Here is a 16312-nt window from a genome sequence, read left to right as displayed (position 1 = left end):
GCTGCCCTCTAGAACCAAGGAGCCTGCTGACTCCTGGTCCAGGGCTCTTTCCAAGGGACTTGTCTGTCTCCCTTGCTGGGCTTTTGCTTTCTCAGTGACAGGATGGGAGGTTGGCCAGTGTGGCCTCAAATGAACCATCTAGGCCAAGACGTCTGTGACCCTCCAGTTCAATGGCAACACACAGGATGGGGCAAGATGAGGCGCTTGCCACGGGCCCCCAGCTCCTTCCGTTCTGAGCAGAGGCTGCCTGGGCTGGTGATCACTGGGAGGCGTGGCTCTGCCACCTGTGTGCCCATGTCCGGAGGCCCAGGCCACTTGGTTGCTCTGCTCCCCTTGTGCTGCCTAGAGCTAGACCCCATGTTCTCTAGGGACCAGGGACCTACTTCTAGGACTGAACTGACACTGGTGACAACAACAACATTCAGCCTACTTTGCATTAAGCATTGACTGTGCAGTGGGTACTGTGTGTATTTTTCTCATCTCACCCTTGCTACAGACTTTAGAGGAAGACAGTACTATCATAAGGAGACGTAATATCAGAGTGGTTGCTAAACCTGCCCAGTGTCACACAGCTAGTAGGTGGTGCGGTTAGGATATGGATTCCGATTGCAGTGCTGTGATACCCCCCTGCAAATGCAGGAACACCGGCTTGCTGAAGGTGGTCTCTCCACATGGGAAAGCAAGCAAGTTACATCAGTCTCCAAAGCTGTTTTACCATCTGAAGTGGGTGTGGTTTTTTCGATAAAAAATCTAAAACACACTCATGGCAATAAAGATGAAAATCATAGAATAAAAATCTTGGGCCAGCATATGGCATAGCGGGTACAGTCACCACCTGCAACACTGGCATCCCATATGGATGCCAGTTAAAGTCCCGGCTGCTCTACTTCCAATCCAGCTCCCTGCTAATGCACCTGGGAAAGCAGCAGAAGATGACCCAGGTCCATGGGTTCCTGTACCCACTTGGGAGACCAGGAAGAAGCTCCTGGCTCCTAACTTCATACAGGCCCAGTTCTGGCCATTGCAGTCATTTGGGGAGTGAACCAGCAGTTGGAAGATCTATCTCTCTCTCTCTGTCTCTCTCTGTCTCTCTTCCTCTCTCTCTCTCTCTAACTCTGCCTTTCAAGTAAATACATAAATCTTAAAAAAAGAATAAAAATCTTCAGATGGTCTACAACTGTCCCTATCCCCACTCCCCAAATATTTAAGTTTCTTATGTGTCTGAAAGTGTTTTTTTTTTTTTTAGATTTATTTATTTATTTGAAAGGCAGAGTTACAGAGAGGCAGAGGCAGAGAGAGAAAGGGGGGGGGGGGGTCTTCCATCTGCTGGTTCACTCCCCAGATGGCCACCACAGCCAGAGCTGAGCCAATCCGAACCCAAGATCCAGGAGCTTCCTCTGGGTCTCCCATGTGCATTCAGAGGCCCAAGGACTTGGGCCATCTTCTACTGCTTTCCCAGGCCACAGCAGAGAGCTAGATCAGAAGTGGAACAGCCAGGACATGAACCGGCACCCATATGGGATGCCGGCATTGCAGGCAGCGGCTTTGCCTACTATGCCACAGCGCCAGCCCCTGAAACTGTTTTTTTATCAATTATAAGAATGAAACATACACACGTGATGCCCTCCAGGTTCACCTAGGTCATTGCAAAGGACAGAATGTCATCTTCCTCTGACTGGATGCTATTCCATTGTACATATAACATTTCACAATGCTTGCATGGATCTGAGCATCATATCAGACTCCACAAATAAAAGGAACTTCAAAAACTTCATGGAAAATGGAATTTTAACATAGGAATTTACTTTGGTGCAGAGCAAAAATATACTGCCCAAATTGTTTTCCTCAGTATCCAGAAAATGTGTATTATGAGAAAATGATGCATGAATTTCAAAACTGGCTTTGCACCAAAATAAACTCATACTTTTCATTCAAATTTTCCATGAATTTTTTGAAGTACTGGCATATGTACACTTATGTGTCAATCAAAAGTAAAATAAAACTAAAAAAAGCATCAAATATACATGTATGTTCTATGTTCCCACCCATGCGATCACCCCACACCACCCTCCTTTGCAGCTGTTTTACCCAAGCAACGTGTCTGCTGTCTCTGCATATTGCACACACAGATCTGCCTCACTCTCATAACACTCGCTCATTCCCCATCCATGCACCCGAGTTGATTTAACCAGTCCCTTTTCATAGAACAGTCCAGATTGTTATCAATTTCTAAAATATATGTCTATATAGATACAAAAATATATGGGCCTTGGCATATTTGAAAGGAATATGCCCGCAGGCTAACTTCCCGCCATTAGGAAGCATACCATTTAAATAGCGTACAGTTCAAATTGCATAAACAATGTCAAAACACCCTCTGAATAACACTGCATCAAATTATATAACCAACAAGAGTATATTGAGGTCAGCTTTGCTCCCAGTGCTATCAATGCTAAGCTTTATCAAATTCTTCTCTTGCCAATCCTTCTAAAAAGTATTATGTCTTCAAATCATAGAGAATTTTTAATAAACTCATTTGTCATTTTATATCTATTTGCTGGAGCTGCCTACTCAGAGCCTTTGCCCAAATTCGGGGTGATTTATCATCAATCTCTTAGGAGCCTCGAAGAACAGGGGGTTCTAGGAAGCTAGAGCTGGCAGAGGTGCATCCCACTGCTCCCTGGGCAGGGCTGAGATTTCTGTGATCTTGTGTCGTGGGGAGAAAGAGACCCGGAGCCGAGTCCAGACGAGAGCCCAGAATGCACACAGCTCTCTCTCGGTGACAAGGGCCAGTCCCTTCGCTCAGCATGCTCCTAGGTCTCCCTGTGGAACTCCAGCCACCTCAGCCCCGATCCCCCTCGGCAGCGTTCGCTCTTGGAGTCTTTCCCCAAGCATCACCTTCCCAAGCCATATTCTGGCCACCCCATGAAAGACAGGGAATGCTGCCCTTGTGCAGTGCCCTGAGTGAGTCCTGTAGAGTCTCTGTGTATTTTCCCTCCAAGTAAGCTGTTTTGTAGAAGGTCTGCTCATTTTACAGCCGAAACAACACAAAGCCCAGAAAAGCCAAGCAATGTATCTAGAGCCACACAGCCAAACAATAGCTGAGCTGATTTACACCCAGGCCTCAGGACTCCCAGGTGCACGCGGTCCCAGGTGCAGAACCTGAAGCACACCAAGCACCACCAACTGGTCCCTAAAGCTCGGCGCCCTCCCCTCCCCCGAGCAGGTGAGCCCGCTTCTTGGTGAAGACTCACTAATCAGCATGAAAGGAAAGGCGCGTGTGCCCAGAGCCCAGTAGCTGGCTTGCCAAGCACACGATCCGCCTGGGCCTTTGCCAGCACAGGGCTGAGTCTGTACTCTGTACACCGCCTGCTTCCTGTGGACCTGCCATCCATCAGCTGGCATCTGGCAGCACACCTGCGTGCGCTGTTCTTGTAGGAGAACACGTCAGCCCTCCGAGCCTGTCCCTGCAGCTGCAAAGTGGGGTGACGGCAGCACCCTGAAAGAGGGGTTGTGGGGATGGCTGGGCTGTTGCAGCCACTTAGACAAAAGGCAGTGAGACCCCAAAGGCAGCTCCTGGCCTCTGAAATCTGCATCTAAAGAGCTCACTCCCACGCTCTGGAGGAAGCCACCCAACTGCTGAGACTCAAGAATATTTCTCTGCCTGTCAAGTGGAGAAATTGAGCCCAGGTTTAAGTCGCACGAAGGGAGGGAGCCTTGTTCAGCCAGCATTTCCCACTGGCTGCGGAGTGGGAGGACTAGGGCTACTGAGAGGATGCACGGTCAGGCCTAGAGGGGGCACGTGGGGCAGGGAGAGCAAAGGCTCCTAGCAGCAGTCTAAGTACATCCCCTGGCCCACCACTCCTGCCCCCATCAGGAACACAGCAGAGGCAGCTCGCCAGCCAGCCTCGTGCCTCCCTGCTGTCTTCCAGCACTCCTGATGGGAATGCTGCAAGAAGCCCAGCACCTCTGTCCAGGGGCAAAATACTCTGGTGCTGCGTGAGGACTTATCGGAAGGAGAGGTGCCTCGTGCATGAGCTGAGCCTGTCCTCTGTCCTTAGGGTGGCCCCCGGCAGCCAGGGGCGTCGTCCTGTAAGAGAACTCTGATCAGCGTCCCTCCTCTCGTGACCAGGTGCCCCGCTTACCTCATCTGCGAGGTCTCTGCCCCTCACCCAGCATGCTCCTGACTCTTCCTGCAGCTCCCTTGATGTCTGCCCGCCTCCTGGGCCCCGCCCCTCCTCCCCTTTACCAATGCCTACTCCAAGTCCCAGCCAGGGCTTCTCCCTCTGCAAGGCTTCTCCAGCCAGCATCCCTTCATAAAGAGGCCTGCCTATGCCTCAGCCTTTCCTACATCACAGAGCCTCAGCCTTTCCTGAATAGCCCTTCTCCCAGTTTGCAACCATTCCCTGCTGCTTATAGAAATGGCCCATGTGAAGTCCTTCTTCCTCACTGGACTGGAAACTGCATGAGAGCAGGGACCCGGCATCTTTCCATGGCCTGGTGCACAGAACATACTCAACAAGATTTTGCAGATAGGTGGATGGACGGACAACGGATGGATGGATGGATAGATGGACAGATGGATGGATAGATGGCGGACGGACAATGGATAGATGGAAGGAGGGATAGATGATAGGTGGATTTAGGGATGAGTGCCTTCCAATGTGATAAATACAGCCACAGCTGTACTGATGGGCGAGGTCAGGAGGCCCACTGTCTGAACTGAGTCCAGGAGGGTAAGTTTTGGCTTATGGGACAAGCAGAAGAGTGAGATGGGCATTTTGGACAGAGGGAACAGCATGTTCAGAGCACCCTGAGGGGTGCTGAGAACTCGAGGGAGGGGTTTTTCATCTCAGCACTGTAGACCTTGGGGGCAGTGGGGAGGGGTCCTGGGCACTGCAGGACGCTCAGCAACATTCATGGCCCCTCCCCCTAGGTGCCAGCAGGTGTCACCTCCCCTCCAGCTGCGACAGCCAAAAATGTCTGCAGACATTGCTGAATGTTCCCTTGGGAGGCAAAATCACCCCCATTGAGAACGCCTTCTCCAGCAGGGTCTGACATGCTCGTGTCCAAGGTACAAAGTAGCCGTGAGAGGAAGGGAAGCCAGTGGGCCTGCATTGAAGGATGTCAGGCAAGGACTTAAGGATGGTGTGCTGTGGGGATGAGGGGCTGGCATGGATTCTGCAGGGAGGGCCCCACGCACAACTCTGGCAAACACAGGAGGAGAGCTGGGGACTGAGTAGAGAGAGAGTAGGCGAAGGGCCATCTGCAAGCCCAGGCCAGACCAGAGCCAACCCTCCAGCCCCAGGCAGGGAGGGAGCCCCAGGGCTGTGCTGTTTCCTCGTGGAGCCTCTCCCAGAGCCCCACCATCAGGTCTGGGAGCCTGCATGGGATGGCCACAGGTGAGAGCAGATGGAATTGGAGGAAGCATTCTCCCAGGGCTGAAGGCTTCTCAACACTAAGGCAGAATCAGGCAGAGGGAAATGGAGGTTCCAGCCCCAGCAACTCCACTCTTCATCGGTGAAGCTTGGACAGATCACTGCATTGATTACTGCCTCAGTTTCCTCATCAGTGAAATGGGTGTACTAGGTGAGGCTACTGGGAAGAGTAATGAAATTACAGACAAGAGCGCCCTGCACAGCCCGTCCCTGGTCCAGAGCAAGTGCTTTAGACTTTTTCATCTTCCAAAGGCTCTGTCCTGACACTCATATTCCACACTAGAAAAGACTGTTCAGTGACAGAATCTAAAGAGGGGTTTCATAATTACACACCAAGTTCCATCTGTGTTTTACATCTTCTAAAAGGAAAACCATGATTTAACATCGGAGCCAAATATTGGCCGGCATTGTGGCATAGTGGGTAAAGTCACCACCTGCGACACTGGCATCCCATGTGGGCGCCAGTCCATGGCCCTGCAGATCCACTTCCAGTCCAGTTCCTGGCTAATGTGGCTGGGAAAGCAGTGGTGGATGGCCCAAATGTTTGGGCCCCTGCACCCACATGGGAGACTGGATGAAGCTCCTGGCTTCTAGCTTTGGCCTGGCCCAACCCCAGCTATTATGGCCATCTGGGGGAGTGAATCAGAAGATGGAAAATCTCTTTCTCTCTCTCCGCCCCGCCCCCCCGTCTTTCTCTCTCTGGCCTGCAAAAATAAATAAATAAATAAATCTTTAAGGAAAAACATTTCTGATAACCACCTTAGCTTCAAACCCCACCATCTGACTGGAACCTAACCAAAGGGCTGAGGGCTGTGTTCGGGCTTACCTTGCTCCTCTACCTCAGGCCTGTGAGCTGAGTTCCAATGCTACCGTCCTCATTTTACATGCGAGAAGGCTGAGGCTAAGGCAGGTCAGGGAACCCACCCCAAGCCATTAGCCAAGGTAGGATGGGAAAGCCTGGAGCTGGGATGGGACCCCACCTGAAGACGAGGCTCCCATCTGTGCGGGAAGCCGTCTCACTCCACTGAGCACCCACAAGACTTGGGCATCTTCAGGGAAACTCGCTTTTTCACACTTTTTTTCTATTGTCAGGAGAAGAAACATGTTTACTCCTGAAAAGATCATCAAAACTAAATGTGTACACAAAACCCACTAATCCCCTACGCAGGGAAGAAAGAGACCTGAGGGGGAAGACTCGAGCACAGGGAAGTCAAGCCACTGGGCTGGAGCCAGACAGCAGGTCTACAGACTTCTGGGCCAGATTGCTCCTCCTGTGGTTGAAGGTTCTAGACCTATACTGCCTGGGTTCTGCACCCAAGATGCTTCACTGTCCATGTGCTTTTGGAAATCGCTTCACCACTCTGTAACTGAGTTTCCTTCAAATTTGATTCAAAGCAGTGGATCCTTTTGGGTCCCATGAACTACTGAGTGAATGAAAGAAAAGTGTGTGTGTGTGTGTGTGTGCACTTCTCTCAGATGCACACATTTACATAAATACGGCTTAGGACAGCACCCAGCATTTAGGAAACACTTAAAATGGTAACTATTACTGTTTTATAATTAGCTTTGTGCCAGGCACGTTACATATGTGGCCTCATCCAACTTTGTTCTGACCATTGTGAGACAGCTGTGATCCTCACTGATTCATAGAAGAGGCAACTTAGGGCCACCTGGCAGAAAGACTTTATCCTGAACCTCAGAGGGACTCCACGGTTTGCCCCGGTGGGGATGTGTTCCTCTAGGGAGTTCCTCTAGGGAGTGGTTAATCTGGGATCCATTGCATCTTCTAGGATACATGGAAGTGCAGGTTCACCAGAGGAGATGATGTATTTGTTGTCCAGGCTTTGCGATGGTTTCAGGCACACCTGGATCAGATGGCCAGCAGGTGTTCAGTCTGTGTTCTCTCTCAGGGAGAGAAGGAAGCCCTCTGAGATGGATAGGGAGAGTAAGGTAAGAGAGAGATGGCAGCCATCTCTGGATGTCCCACAAGAGTGTGGCAGGATGGGAGAGATGACAGTCCCCTTCCCTTGTACACCTCTCTGGAATATGCAGACCTGCAAGACAATAGTAAACCTCAAGACAATAGTCCCCAGGGCCAGTGCTGTGGCACAGTGGATTGAAGCCCTGGCCTGGAACATCCCATATGGGCACCGGTTCGAGTCCCGGCTGCTCCTCTTCCGATATAGCTCTCTGCTGTGGCCTGGGATAGCAGTGGAAGATGGACCAAGTCCTTGGGCCCCTGCACCTGCCTGGGAGACCTGGAAGAAGCTCTTGGCTCCTGGCTTCAGATCGGCACAGCTCCAGCCATTGCGGCCATCTGGGGAGTGAACCAGCAGATGGAAGATATCTCTCTCTCTGCCTCTCTCTGTAACTCTGTCTTTCAAATAAATAAAATGAATCTTAAAAAAAAAGGCAATAGCCCCCTTCTCCTTCCCAACTTCCACTTATGTCTGAGCCCACACCCCAGCATTTCCACTTACTCCTTCTGTGAGACTGCACAACTCACCCCGCTGTCATCTATGAATGTAAGTGCACAATCCCTGACCCCCAGAGGTCATGCACATCTCAAACTCTGCTCCTTAACTTCAGCTGCACACATGAGTTATCTGGAAGGATTTCATTAATGCTGACACCTGGGGCTCACCCCAGAGATTCTGAAAGGATTGTTCTGAGGTTCTGCCCGCACAGCAGGAGCCTCAAAGACTGATTCAAACACACCATGAAAAACGGAGAACCTCTGGAACACATGTAGCAGGTCCTCAACTGAAACTACCACCTTCCATCTCTTTAGTGTTAACTGCCAATTCCAACTTTGCTTTTAAAGGCTTTCCAGTTTCTCCGGATGGTTCAAGAATTCCTCATTTCTGCCATCCCACCTGAGCACATTCTTATATTGACTCTGCACTTTCAAAACAAATGACTCGACCCCCAGCCAATCAGCGGGGCCCTTTATCCAGCTTTGGCTCCTCTTCTGCTGATGAGATGGAGCCAATTGGTTAAGACACACAATGCCCTCCTGGAGATGCCAATGAGAAAATCCAACAGATGGAATGATCCATTGTTCACTCTTCAGCCAGGGAACGTCACCATTTGTCTCCAAATCCCTCCCTCACAGTGTACAAAAGCTCACATTACAAAACCCCAAGTACTGTTGAGTGGCTCTTAGATGACAATGCCTCTCCCACCTGGGTCCATGGGCCAGCCCGCCCCCACCTGCCTTTGTAGGAGTGCCCACCTCCATTCTTCACGGACCACTCCCATGTCAGGAGATGCACCATCAGCCAGTCACTCATTCCCGGCCCCGCCTCCTCTGAAGACACTCTACCCCAGTCTCACTGTTCCCCCAAGCATTCCATGCTTTGCGTGTGTGTGCCCCGTGCCTTACATCCCTCTCCTCCCATGGTCTACCTGGAAGGCTTTTACTCACCTTCAGAACCCCTATTCAAATGCTCTCCTCTGCAGTTTACCTAACCTGTTCTCCAACCTCAGCCACAAATCCCACCCCCATCCTCTTCCCAGGCAAACACAATTTAGTTGTTTCCATGTCTGCATCCTCACAATTTCTGTACTGCTCAGCATGACCATGATACATTATATTCATTTGCTATACCAGATAAGGATTTTCAAAACGTTGTCTTTGTATCACCAACTCCTAGTGTATGGGGACAGATCTTAGCAGGTGCAAACTGAATGTTTCTTGGACTGAATCCAATTCTCTGTGCTCAAATCTACACCAATGCATTTTTTTAAACACCTCCTCCAAAATAATCAAGATGGATTTTTCTGTCACCCTCTAGAAGCGTTATTAGTATTCATCTGCTGTGACAGAACTTTAACAAGGAAAGATTAATTTGCTTGCCCATGGATGTAGATGTGAACAAAAAAATACAATAAACACTTACCACAAATCTGAGACAACACAAGAGATGTCTTGCCTCTGGAAGGAATAACTACATTTTACCAGAAAAGGGGCATATTTGACAGATGACAAGATGAAAGGGCTCGGGGGTGGAATATTTTGCTGTTTTATTTCCTGATATGGGGAGGTGGGGGGAGCCTGGGGGCTGATGAGAGGCAGAACACCTGCTTTACCTTCTCCGGAGCAGGCAGCTGTAAGTGATTAACCTCCAGGGGGGTGATGAGAGGGACGGTCTGGAAGCCATCCTCGACCGAAGGCGGCTTGCTGCCCTTCTCGCTGGGGTTACTGTTCAGCTTCACCATCCTTATGCCTTTCTTCCCAGACCTAAGGCAAGCAGGGGGATTCTGGTTACGGCAGGAGGCAAAGCAGGGAAAGAGAGGGCTGGCGACAGAGAAAACAGTGCTGTCCTCAACAGCTCCATTTGGGTGGCTTTCAATCTACTGATCAGTCATTGATCTTCTGGTTAGATTTCCTGACATGATCCCCATCGTCCAGTAAAATTTCTTTAATCATCAAAATATGCCACTTGACCATGGGGTTTGACAGCCCTCAAATTTAAAAAGCTGAGGAAGATCCAGGACACACACACACACACACACACACACACACAAATACAAGCTTAAAAAATGCCTAAGACACTAGAGCCTAAGTATCCACATAATACCAGTGAGAAGCCTACTCTTAGTGCAAAATGCAATTCTATTATCCTAGATCCCCCTGCAGTATGATGTATTTGATTTCACCATCCTGCTTGCTATTTTATTATATTGATTTTTCTTCAGCAATCTCCCTAAAATACAACATTTTTTTAATGTCTCTGGGTGCAACCTTTTACAGCCTATGTATGCTGCACATGAAATACAATTTCCTAAAGCAACAAGAGGCTGATTTGAATCTGATCCTTTTATGCAGCCATGAAATACCTCCATTTCCTCAATAGCAAAGGGCCATTTTTTGTTGTTGTTGTTCCATGGAAAGTTAGCAGCCCCTGTGTTGCAAGATTGCCAACTAAATAAACAAATCACATATTTTCCTCTCTAGCTCCCTTGGGTGTCAAACCATGATCCCACCCCACCCTCAAAAGCCCGGCACAACTGAATTTCTCCTGCCAATCCTGCACATGGAACATTATTAAACAAAACAGGGTCGTTGTGGGGGTGCAGAGGATGGCAGGGTTCGGGGGATATCAGGGAGTGGTTACCGCAGAAATAAACGCCTACTTACTGTGCTGCACTCTTGGGGGTCAGAGCAGATGCAAACCAATTTGAGGAGGAGGAGGACGAACAGGAGTCCTCCCTCCTCAGCCCGAGCTTGTGGTGCTGAAAGGACAGCGCCTCGCGTGAGTCTGGATCGGAGCTTCTGAGAGCAAGGTGCGAGAGCGAGCGGGGAAGATCTGGCAGCTGCCTGCCTGCTTGCTCGCTCGCTCGCTCATTCGTGCCCCCCTCCCACCGGGGAACAGGCTCCCACACCATCTGTCATCTGGCACCCCCTGCTGTTTCTCATGCATGGCCACAACCACTGCATGGGACAAAACGGTTTCAAGAAAGTGGGAGGGATCCTTTCCACGCCAACAAAAATAAAATAATTAATATCCAGCATATAACAAGCAATCCTTGTACCTTTGGAAAAACTGAACAAGCAAGCACATACATTAGAAGTGGTCACCTCTCAAGACCTTCCAGAACAACACTATGAAACACAGACTTGTCTAAGACTTACACCATGCTATGAACTATGCTGAGGAGAGAAGGGGAACTAATAATTGTTATGTATCTCCAATGGAGTGAGCACCCTTACAGCCTCTTTAAAATGGTTTCTGCCCATTGCAAAATGTGATTTCTAGTAGTACCTACGTGATGGGTAAGTGTGAGGCATGAATGAGATGGCACAGGGAAAGCGCTTAGCACAGAGCAGGGCACCTGGCAAGCACTACCTAAACATAAGCTGCTACTCCCTCCACTGTGCTGTAGTCACACAGGTCAGCTCAGGTCATAGTGCTGGGATAGCTCCAGCACTGGCTCTGGAACCTTGGTTCATTGCCACTAAAGTCTGAATCCAAGCTACACGAGGATACAGGATTGTTGCCTGGAATCAGAGAGGGCAAAGTCCTAGTGTCAGCTTACTAGACTGGGATGGTGTGAATCTTGGACATCTTGCATTCACCCTCTAGCCTTCCACTCTCTTATCATTACTGTAAGAATATTAACACCTCTGTCCTTGTCCATCCTCTGTTACTATAACAAAACACCTGAGGGCAGGTAGTTTACAAAACATAGAAATTTATTTGGCTCATGGTTCTGGTGGCCAGGAAGTTCATGAGCATGGAACTGACATGGCTCAGCATCTATGAGGGTCTTTGTTACACAGTGGAGGGCACCACGTGGTGAGACAGAGCAAGCTGCTAGCTCCAGTGTCGCTTCCTCTTCTTATAAAGCCACTAACACCATTATGCCCCCTCCCATTTAATCCACTGACCTTTCAAAAGCTCCATCTCCAAACACCACTAACCAATAAAGGTGTGGGTTAAATTTCCAACACGTGAGGTTTTGGGAGACATATTTCAAATCATAGCAACAGTCTATAGCCATACCACCCTGAACGCACCTGATCTCGTCAAATCATAGCAACTTCCCTTGCTGAGCGGTTGTGAGTCTGGGAAGAGATTACACTCAAAGGACCCCTTTTTAACTTGATGGGAAAGATCTGAACAGCTCAATTACCTCCTGACTGAAGACTGCTCTTATACTGCAAATCCTCTGAGGTCAAGATTGTTGCCCCTGGTTCCTCCTGTGATTCAAATCCATGCTGGTTGTTCCTCCCCAGCTGCAGTGCTGTTTATGATGGATTTCATGAAGTCTAACTGCCTTAGCCTTTGTAATAGTGTCCCTTTAGCTCTCAAAAATATCCTAGTTTGTGTCAGAATTTGTTTGATCACCCTAGATAGTGCTCATGTGCTAATAATACACTCTACTAACTAAAATACCAGAAGAAAACATACTTATTATATGTAATGTTCAGTAATAAAGTGTGTGTGTGTGTGTGAGAGAGAGAGAGAGAGAGAGAGAAGACAAAGATGTTTCTGAGACAATACAGGCTAAAACACAAGCATTGGACTCCATTAATAGAAGGATGCATATGTGTGACAGGTAGATATTTTAATAAATGTTAGACCTCCATTTCCTCCTTTTCAAATACTTGGATAATTTCTAGGGACAAGCATTATCTAAGAACAACATAATATAGACATTCACACAGAGTCAGTTGTGAGCATTTGTGTTCAATTCTACTATTTCTGCCTCCAACGGAAAAGAAATTCTCTTTGACATGTCTTGCAACTGCCATAAGCACAAATTGAACTTTAAGTAATTCTGGAAGTTTAGCATGGTCAGAAGAATGGATTGTCTCATGGTAATGGAAAACCCAAACTTCCTGTTAGGTGAGGCCAGGAGAGAAGCTGAAAGAAGAAACAAGAGGCTGGAATGATGTAGAAGATCGTCCCTCTCATTAGAGAATGAGATGGAGAGGTTCCTAATGGAATAGACCATCACTCTCCCATGAAGTTCTTTCAAATACGTTTGATAGTTGAAAACTAAAATTATGACATTTTCTGATGAGATTTTTCAATGTATAAAAACAGAATACTTAAGACAGCTGCAAAACTAATAGTGGGGGATAAACAATCAATACAGTGGTAATGTTTCAACATTGCACTTGAAATTGCAAAATATGTATTATCCCAATCAAACTGTGAAAAGTTAAATGTCTATTGTAATGCCTAGGGCAACCAAAATTATGCAAAAAGACATGGTCAAAATGCAATAGGGCAATTAAAATAGAACACAAAAGAGTTTAAATCACCCAAGGAAAGCAGAATAAAAGAAATAACCGGCAAAGAAAAATGAGGGAGCAGAATACAAATAATAAAATAGTAGGCTTAAATCTAAACACATCAGCAACTGCATTCAGTATAAGTGGTCTAAATAAACCACTGAGTTTAAAAGTGAAAAATCTCCTATGTTCACAGATTGGAAGAATTAATGGTATCAATGTATTTAAACTACCCAAAGCAATTTACAGGTTCAACACAATCTCCCACAAAATACCAAAGACATTCCTCACAGAGTTAGAAAAAAAATCCTGAAATTCTTATAGACACACAGAAGATCTCAGGTAGTCAAAGCAACTGTAAACCATAAAAACAAACCAGATTTCAATATGTACTACAAGGTGAAACAACCGTAACAGTACAATACTGGCATAAAAATAAAAACAGAGACCAATGGAACAGAATAGAAACTCCAGAAATAAATCCACAGATCTAAAATTACCTTTTCTTTGACAAATGTCCAAAAAAACATCCCCTGGACTGTCTCTTCAGTAAGTGGCGTTGAAGAAATTGGATTTCCCCAGGCAGCCGTCTTATGCAAGACCCCTACCTTACACCTTTTACAAAAATCAACTCAAAGTGGATCAAGGAACTAGATCTAAGACTGGAAACTATCAAATTACCAGAGGAAAACACAGGAGAACCACCCCCAGACATTGCCAGAGACAATGACTTTTTGAGTAAGACTCCAAAAGCACAGGCAGCAAAAGCAGAAATAAACAAATGGGATTATATCAAAGCCGGAAGCTTCAAGTAACAGAGTTAAGAGACAACTGACAAAATGGCAGAAAATATTTGCAAACTATGCATCTGATAAAGGATTAATATCCGTAATATATAAGGGGCTCAAGAAATTCAACAAACACAAAATCAATCCAGTTATGAAATGGGCAAGGGATCTGAATAGACTTTTTCAAGAGAAGAAATACAAATGATCACCAAAACATAAAAAATGTTCAAAATCACTAATCATTAAAAACCACAATGAGGTATCACCTCACTCCAGTTAGAAAGGCTGTTATCCAAAAGTCAAAAAATAACAAAAAATGCTGATGAAGATGTGGAGAAAATGGTACCTTAAGATACTATTGGTGAGAATGCAGATAGTACAGCTATTATGGAAAACACTATGGAGATTCCTCAAAAAATTAAAAATAGATCTACTGTATCAACCCAGCCATCCCATTTCTGGGAATATATCCAAAGGAAATGAAGTCAGCATACGAAAGACATACTTATACCCGCATGTTTACTGCAGCCCAGTTCACAATAGCAAAGATATGGAATCAAATGATGAATGGCTTTTTAATGTGATTTAAATATAGTGATATAAATATAGGGATATATATGATTAAGTATTACTCAGACATAAAAATAAATGAAATCCTCATATCTGCAACAACATGGATGGAACTGCACATTATTATGCTGAGTGAATAAGCCAGACACAGAAAGACAGATTCCACATTTCCTCTCCAATGTGGAGGTTAACATATATAATAAATATATTACTTACAAATACACAAAACATATTGTATGAAAATATTTGGATGTCATATTAGTTGGTATAGAGATATTTATAAGTATTGTCTTCAATGAATTATATACCTTACATAATAATATAGCCCTCTTTCCTCCCTCTTTTATACTTGTCATGAATCTCACATTACAGATACTATTATGCCTGATTTAAAGAAAAATAGCTAGTATGTGTATGTATATAATGTTTATATATGAAGCAAATATGAAAGTATTTCTTTCTTGGTAATTGATAGAACAAACAAAAATCAGCAAAGATAGAGAATAAGGTTTCTCAGCCTCGGGACTGTTAACATTTTGGAATGGATTATTATTTGGGGGGAGACTGTCTTGTGTATTGTAGGATGCTTATAGCAGGATCCCTGGCCTGTATGTATGTGGGTTCCCCCCAAGCTGCACCAATCAAAAACATCTCTAGACATTGCCAAGTGTTCAGGGAATGGGACAAAAATTAGCCCCAGTTAAGAACGACTGCTGTAGAAAAACCAAACAAAATCTTCAGTCAGCTGACTTTATAGGAAACTATCCAACAACAGGAGAAAAAGAACACAGGGAACACTTAGCAAGATGATCTCCTGAGTTATAAAACAAACCTAAATGATTTTTTTTAATTGAGATGATATAAAGATGTTCTCTAGGGCCAGTGTTGTGGTACAGCAGATTAAACCACCACCCAGAATGTAGGCATCCTATATCCAAGCACCAGATCAAGCTCAGCTTCCAATCCAGCTTCCTGCCAACGTGCCTGGGAAAGAAGTGGAAGATGGCTTCAGTACTTGGTCCGCTGTATTCCAGCTGAGTGGAGTTTTAGGCTCCAGGATTCAGCCTGGCCCAGCCTTGGCTGCTGCAGCCATTTAGGGAGTGAACCAGTGGATAGAAGAGAGCTCCCTCTTCCCTCTCCCCTCTCCCCTCTCCCCTCTCCCCTCTCCCTCTGACTTTGTAAAAAGAAATATCTTTCTCTTACCTATAATGGAATTAGAGCATAACATCAATGACATTCTAACAATAAGAAAATCTCCAAGAAGTTGGAGATGGTTCTACACTTTTAAATAATCCATATGTCAAAGAAAAAACTCTCAATGGAAATTAGAAAATATTTTGAGCTAAAAATCAAAAATACAAGATATCAAAATTTGGGGAGAGCAGCTAAAGCAGTGATTGGAGAAATGTGTACAGCATTCAACGTGTATATTATAAAAGAGAACAGTTTCACATAATCTAAACTGTCACCCAGAAAAAAATAAGAACAAAATAAATCCAAAGAAAATAATGAGGAAAAATCAACAAAATTTAAAACAGAAAAATAATGCAAATCAATGAAACCAAAAGCTACTTCTTTGAAAAGATTAATAGAGGCCAGTGCTGTGGCGCAGCAGGTTAAACCCTGGCCTGAAGCGCCAGCATCCCATATGGGCACCGGTTCTAGTCCTGGCTGCTCCTCTTCCAATCCAGCTCTCTGCTATGGCCTGGGAAAGCAGTAGAAGATGGCCCAAGTCCTTGGGCCCCTGCACCCACGTGGGAGACCCAGAA

The 16312-nt window shown here is 46.2% G+C and overlaps 1 protein-coding gene across 4 annotated transcripts in view; it reads right to left on the bottom strand.

Annotated features, from left to right (window-relative positions):
* NSG2 (neuronal vesicle trafficking associated 2) overlaps positions 1 to 16312 on the bottom strand; it is an 86839-nt gene that overhangs the window by 51023 nt on the left and 19504 nt on the right. For 2 of the 4 annotated variants that reach the window (XM_089335071.1, XM_089335073.1), the window contains exon 1: positions 4146 to 4312. In XM_089335071.1, the coding sequence (XP_089191197.1) occupies positions 4146 to 4310 (165 nt within the window). In that variant the 5' untranslated portion in view covers positions 4311 to 4312. Of the gene's footprint in view, positions 1 to 4145; positions 4313 to 9530; positions 9682 to 10581; positions 10786 to 16312 lie in introns of those variants that run through there. The other 2 variants (XM_002710389.6, XM_089335072.1) reach the window with 2 other exon arrangements.

This window comes from Oryctolagus cuniculus, chromosome 6, assembly GCF_051225735.1.
Source record: "Oryctolagus cuniculus isolate XC-2025 breed Fujian yellow rabbit chromosome 6, ASM5122573v1, whole genome shotgun sequence".
In the NCBI taxonomy this organism is placed as follows: Eukaryota; Metazoa; Chordata; class Mammalia; order Lagomorpha; family Leporidae; genus Oryctolagus; species Oryctolagus cuniculus.
The sequence above is the reverse complement of the archived record's forward strand: the minus strand, read 5'-3'. Positions and strand labels throughout refer to the sequence as shown.